General features: G+C 64.3%; 1 protein-coding gene across 1 annotated transcript in view; it reads right to left on the minus strand.

Annotated features, from left to right (window-relative positions):
• Positions 1-5,679, minus strand: part of APOBEC3B (apolipoprotein B mRNA editing enzyme catalytic subunit 3B) — a 28,513-nt gene extending 22,834 nt beyond the window's left edge. Inside the window, exons 1-5 of the mRNA XM_027592360.2 lie at positions 5,650-5,679; positions 4,198-4,265; positions 3,296-3,440; positions 1,634-1,913; positions 1,057-1,172 (exon numbers count right to left, since the gene is read on the minus strand). Of these exons, the coding sequence (XP_027448161.2) occupies positions 1,057-1,172; positions 1,634-1,913; positions 3,296-3,440; positions 4,198-4,265; positions 5,650-5,679 (639 nt within the window). The remainder of the gene's footprint in view (positions 1-1,056; positions 1,173-1,633; positions 1,914-3,295; positions 3,441-4,197; positions 4,266-5,649) is intronic.
• Between the last annotated feature and the right edge of the window lie 321 nt (positions 5,680-6,000).

Consider the following 6,000-nt stretch of genomic DNA (forward strand, 5'->3'; position numbering starts at 1 on the left):
TGGGTTGGCAGGCGGGAGGTTCCTGAGCTCTAGAGCCCTCCCGCCCCTCCCCCAGGTGAGGCTTAGCTGATTCTTGCTCCCACCAGAGGGAATCTGGGTGACCGCAACCCTACCTCCCCTTAGGGGCCCACCGCAAAGGGAGAGGTATTTGCAGGCTTGCAAACCTTGGCAAGCCTTTATGTAGCTCTCTGGCCTTCATGACACATTGCCAGAGAGAACCTTTGGTAGAAGAACCTTAAGATTCCCTTTCATGGCTCTGGTATTTGAAATCGAGTAGGGTAATTACTTCTCTAAAAATCGAAAACTCTTCTGACAGCGAGGAGTGCGATCTTAATCATGTATCTTCGGAACCCAAGATAGAGTTTCCACGACAAATAAATCTACTCAGATTTTGTTTGTAAAGACAACTTCTCCTGGACTCGTTGCCTTCTGCTGCTTTCTTTGCATCAATCTGGAGACGGTGGTGGAGGGCAAGTTTGCGTTTCTTGGGAGGCAGTGTTTTCTTCTGCGGTTCACAGAGGTGTCCTGTGGTCTTTTTTTTTTTTTTTAAAGATTTTATTTATTTATTTGACAGAGAGACACAGCGAGAGAGGGAACACGAGCAGGGGGAGTGGGAGAGGGAGAAGCAGGCTTCCCGCGGAGCAGGGAGCCCCATGCGGAGCTCAATCCCAGGACCCCGGGATCACGACCAGAGCCGAAGGCAGGCCCTGAACGACTGAGCCACCCAGGCGCCCTGTCCTGTGGTCTTTAGCCAGACTGAGGTCCATCCTTCAGGCTCCCTGCTCCAGGAGGAGAAGGTGGAGTTGCATGGGGCGGGCCGTGGGACCGGTGGGCAGAGGGAGCAGAGAAGGGGTCTGGCTGCCCCAGAGATGGGAAGGGAGGGGACACAAGAGGTGAGGGAGCAGAGGAGTGGGGGGGGGGGCGGAGGGGTGGAGCCGGCTCCCTGCTGGGAGCAGGTAACCCAGTGGAGGCTCTGAGAGGGGCAGGAAGAGGCCAGGGAGGGGAGAGGAGGGGGGAGGGCAGGGGAGGTGGCAGGGAGGGAGGGAGGAGCCTCACCCGGGGAATGCGCTGCAGTTTCTCAGAGAATTTCCCACTCTCCATGGCCAGACCTGGCCAGGGCTGGAAGGGGTTTCCCTTGTGGTGCTCGAAGGCGGTCCAGCAGTGCTCAAACTCTGCAGCGGGGCGGGGAGGGGGGGGCCGAGAGCCGGGCTCTGGGGAGGGCCGCGGGCCACAGGGTGTCTGACTCTCAGGCACAGGCCGTGCTCCTCCCAAGCGCATCCCCATCCCCGCTCTCTCTCCTCCCCTAGCACTCCCCTGACCCCCGGGACGCTTTCTTCAGCCTGGAACCTCAGCCAGCCTGACTCCCCTTCTTCCTGGAAGCCCCACGTCTCTCTGCCGTGTCCACCCACCATTCTCCCTCCCCTTGCGGACACCCCTGTCCTGCCCCGACGGCTCTCTTCCCGCCGACGCTGCTGTCCTGTGCCGTCCAGGCTCTAGCCTCTCCTCCGCAGGCGGCCAACAGGCCCTACCGCCAGGGACACGGCTCCTGCCCACCCCCCTGTAGCAGCGCCCCGCCCCCGCCTGGCCTCTCCCTGCCCTCTGCCCCCCCACCCCCGGGGAGGCCCACACTGACCCCTGGAGGTCATGATGGCCATGCTGGCCCCAGCCCTCTTCAGGGTGCGCAAGCCCTCGTCATAGTGTCCGCGGGTATAGAGGCGGGAGGCGAAGAGGCTCAGGCTCACGTGGCTGCTCTCCTTCAGGAACTGAGCCATGTCCTGGGCACAGTCAGTGCAGGGGCTCCAGGAGAGAAAGCAGGTGACCCTATAGTGGAGCTTCGGGCCCAGGTCCCAGGACTGGATCTGCTCCAGCAAGCGGGACTCCGCGTGGCAGGGGACCTCAGGTCCCGGGGCACTCTGAGCACAGAAGAGCAGGAAGGGCTTCTGTCATCGGCGGTGAACATGGGGGAGGGTGGGACCAGGGTGAGGCAGGGGGCTCCTGGCCTCAGGCACAAGACACAGGGGGAGCCCTTCTCAGCGCGGAGATGAATGGGGGTTCCAGGGCAGTATCCCCAGGATCCGGGGTCACCACCACTGGCGGGCAAGCACACAGGAGGACAGTTTCCCAGGGGCCCGATGAGCGGTGCCGAGCACGTTGCCTTCTGCCTCTGCTCACTAGGGCTCGGCACCGCACTGCACCTGACGGGGCTTCCTTCAAACTGTTGCGATTTCATTTCTCCTGGGATTTGCAGCAAGTTTGACTTTTAAACGACTGCTTTAAAATATGATTCAACCTGACCACTGAGTTTCTGGAGCTCTCTAAATTTGCGCCCAAGAGAAGGGCCTTCGGGACCCTCACCTAGTGGGGGCCCTGCAGACAGCAGCAGAAGAGCCCCAGGAAGGGAGAGAGGAGGCCAGGTGAGCTCCAGGGTCACTGGCCGGATGCCCTGGAAGCGGGTGCTTCCTCCAGGCGGGGATCCACCCCTGTCTCCAGCCACCCCACCGAACCCCACTCCCACCCGTGCACCAGCACGTCCACAGGCTTCTCTGCTCTGGGCCTCACCCTGCGCCGAGCCCGCGGGGGATCCAACGGGCTCCCTGTGCGGAGAGGCATGGGGTAGGGGCGCCCAGCGGAGAGGTGCGCCTGAGTCGTGGGATGCATGTCATTGTCGGGACCCATGGGGCTGTGAAGATGGGTCCGACCTGTCCAGGGAAGGGTTGGCAAGCAGGCACCGGGGGCGAGTCAGGTCACTGGTGCAAGCACAGACGTGTGGGCGGAGTGGTTTGGGGACGCGGGGACCGAGGGGGCGTCCCCGGGTGATGCTGGAGTGGGGAGCAGTGCCCTTGGCAGGATCTCCAGGCAGTGGGCAGGGGTCCCGCCAGGGCCCCCGCTGGTGACCAGGGGGAGAGTCGAGAGCCAACGGAATTTGGGTTCTGTGGCCAGCAGCTGCCCCAAGCAGGGGCCAGGGAAAAAGTTGACCCCCCTGTCCAGGAGCCTTTTCCTCTGTCCTAACCCTTCCTCGGAGGCACAGCGGGTGGGAGAGGCTGAGCCCAGGCCTTGGGGTGACAGGGGCTGACGGTGCCGGGCCCTGGGACACTGTGACTGCTTTCTGACGTGTGGCTCCGAGCCAGCACCCACGGCAGAAACAGTTTCCACCTGACTCCAGGCCAAGGTGTGGCCGCTGTGGGGACCGAAGGGGAGACCCCGGGGAGACCCTCCCGGTCCACCCCGAAGCTTCTACGCTGAACGCCCCGGGATGGGGAGGCCGTGTGAGCTGCGGTCAGGCTGGGCCGGTCACCTTATTGCGCAGGATGCCCTTGTCCTGGTCCAGAGGGACCCCGGAGCCCCGATCGGGACGCTCCACCTCGTAGCAGAGGTAGGTCCTGGGCGGCCGATTATCACTGCGGAAGTTCTCGGTGAAGGTGTCCTCATCCAGTAGGTGTCTGTGGCCAAAAGGGGTGGGGGAGAGGCTGAAAGACACCGGCCTCGCCCTGGACTATCGAGAGTCCCCTTGCGGACGGATGTTTGGAATAGAAGAGAGATTTTCCATAAAAAGTGAAGAGACTTCGATCTTTGAAAATCTGAATTATTTCTTATGGGCTCCTTGCCTTTTGCTGGTTTCTTTGGATCCTCCGCCCCATGCCCCTTCCCCCTGCACCCCACACACTGGCCAGACCCACCGAGGACGGGCTTCCGCTGGCTTTGCTGGAGCCCCCCGGCCTCCCTCTGTGACCCCTTCTGGGAGCTCCCGGGGAGGTCAGCCCAATGCTCTGTCGGGTGACCCCCAGGAGCCGCCCAGGGCGCTCAGACCCTCCGCTGGGGCCTCTCCCTGTGCCCAGGGTAGGCTCTCATCCCCTCCCCTGGCCTCACCATCCCATCCCATCCCATCCCCGCTGACCTACTGCCCTGCGTGGAGGGACACCCTGGGGCCTCCCCCCCTTGACTTCACGGCTATCCCGTGCCCCGGGGTACGTCGGGGCCGACGCACGCCCGTGGGCGACGACTGCCGGAAAGAGAACACCAGAGCCCATTCTTCTTAAATCCTCATGGGATTTTCTGTAATCATGAAAATACCCCAAACCCTTTACAAAACTGAAATCGTAAAGCTAAAAGGGACCTCCTGGCCCACAGCTCAGAAGGGATTCCCCAGGCGGAAAGAGGAGGTTCCCGAGGCGATTGCAGGAAGCCCCGGACGGGCACCGACCGTCAGGGATGAGCCCCCGGGCGCCCGGGGGCGGCTGGGCATCAGCTGCCAGGGCTTGGTGGGCCTGGGACGGCCGGCAGGAAGGGGGCAACGAAGAGCAGGAGCCCCCAGGGGTCCCGGAGGAGCCCTTGAGGGAGGGGCGAGTCCCCATCAGGCAGCCCCGAGGAGGGGCGCAGGAGCCGGGGTGATGCGGGGGGGCCGGGCTTACCTGCCCCAGGCCCCTGCCCCCGCATCCACGGGTCGGCCCCTTCACCACCTCCGGCTCTGTGTCCGCCGCGTCTCGGCCTTGTCACGCCTATGCTGTCCTCTTGGGTGCTCTTCAAGGACCCGGGAGCCTTAGAAGCCATCGGAGCTCCTGGAAGCGGCTGAGCTGGCATTACTGGGACACACCCTTCCTAGACTCAGGCTACTCATGCCACCTCATGGGTGCTGACGTAGAAGGAACTTCTCTGTCAGCTGTCACATCCCTAGGTCCTCGGGGCTCAACTTAGGTTTTGGTTTCTCTGCTCTGCCAAAGGCCCTGCCCGGAAGCCTCAAGGAGCGACCGAGGGCAGAGGAGGTCCGGGGAGGGTGCGACCTCTCTGGGCAGCAGGGACCAGCAAGGCGGGAGGCGAGAGGACGGGCGTCCGGCCCCGGAGGAAGGCCCCGGTCCAGGACCCAGAGCCCCCGGAGGGCAGGCTCCTGGGCAGCCCCACCCTGAGCCCCCCTCAGCAGCCAGCAGGGCTGCCTGGGGCCAGCTGGCCGAGACCCCTGCGCACCTGCACCCGCCGGGGAGCTGCGGGGGGGCGGGGGCCTCTGGTCTGAGAAGCCACAGCAGGGCCTTCATCCCTGGACCTGCCAAGAGAGGAGGACAGACACGTGCTGAGCCACCCTTAGGAGCCCACCACCCAGTGGATGACTGCAAACGGGACGTGCAGCGTTTCACCCCCATTACCCGCAGGGGAAAAGAAAGGCTCCCAGAGGGAGTGGGACTTGGCCAGGACCCCACAGGCGTGGATGGATGTCGGGATGGGGGGATGCAGGCCTCCCACCGGGACGGCCACCTGCGCTCTTTCTGTTCACCTCCAGCCTGGAGGACTGAGGGGGAATTTGTATTCCAGCCCCGAGCAGGTCCCTGAGCCCTGGCTGGCCGGGTGTCCTCTCGGGGCTGCCCCCTCCGCCCAAATGACTCCCCCATTCCGGCTTCTCTTCGCCTCCCCCCTCCCGCCACCAGCCCCCCGCCGTCCTGGCCCAGTGCCCACTCCCTGAGGGATGTGTCTGTCCCGGGGCTGGCTGGGCCAGCCGGGGCCTGAGTCACACCCTGGCTGCCCTCACCGAGAGCCACCGGGTTGATCACCCTCCCAGGCTGTCTAGTCTCATCCTGAGAGTGGAACCCTCAGCACCGTGTCCCCTCCTTCTCGGGTGGGCATCCCTGGTCCCGGAGAGACGGGAAGGTGTCCTCGCCGTACCTGCACCGAGGCCCCTCCCATGTCCTCCATCCTCTAGCCCTGACACGGTCTCCCGGGGGCCCAGGTGGTCTCTGGGCTGTCCTGCCTGGTGCCCATACTTCCCAGCTCCCAGCCTCCGCACACGACAGACCACACCCCCCCAGCAGTCTCCAGCCCTCCTGATCCCTGCCTGGACCGGGGCCGCAGAGGCCAGGCCTGGGCCCCTGAGGATTTCCCCACACGGTCCTCAGCTCTCGCCTTCCAGCGGGGGAGGGTGCGGCCCTGCCGCAGGCCAAGCGCTCCTCCAGGACCCCCGATGTCTCTCCAGTCACTCACCCTGCTCCAGTGAGTGCTGCCGGTCCCCCCCACATC

This window comes from Zalophus californianus, chromosome 9 (assembly GCF_009762305.2).
Source record: "Zalophus californianus isolate mZalCal1 chromosome 9, mZalCal1.pri.v2, whole genome shotgun sequence".
NCBI classification, from domain to species: domain Eukaryota; kingdom Metazoa; phylum Chordata; class Mammalia; order Carnivora; family Otariidae; genus Zalophus; species Zalophus californianus.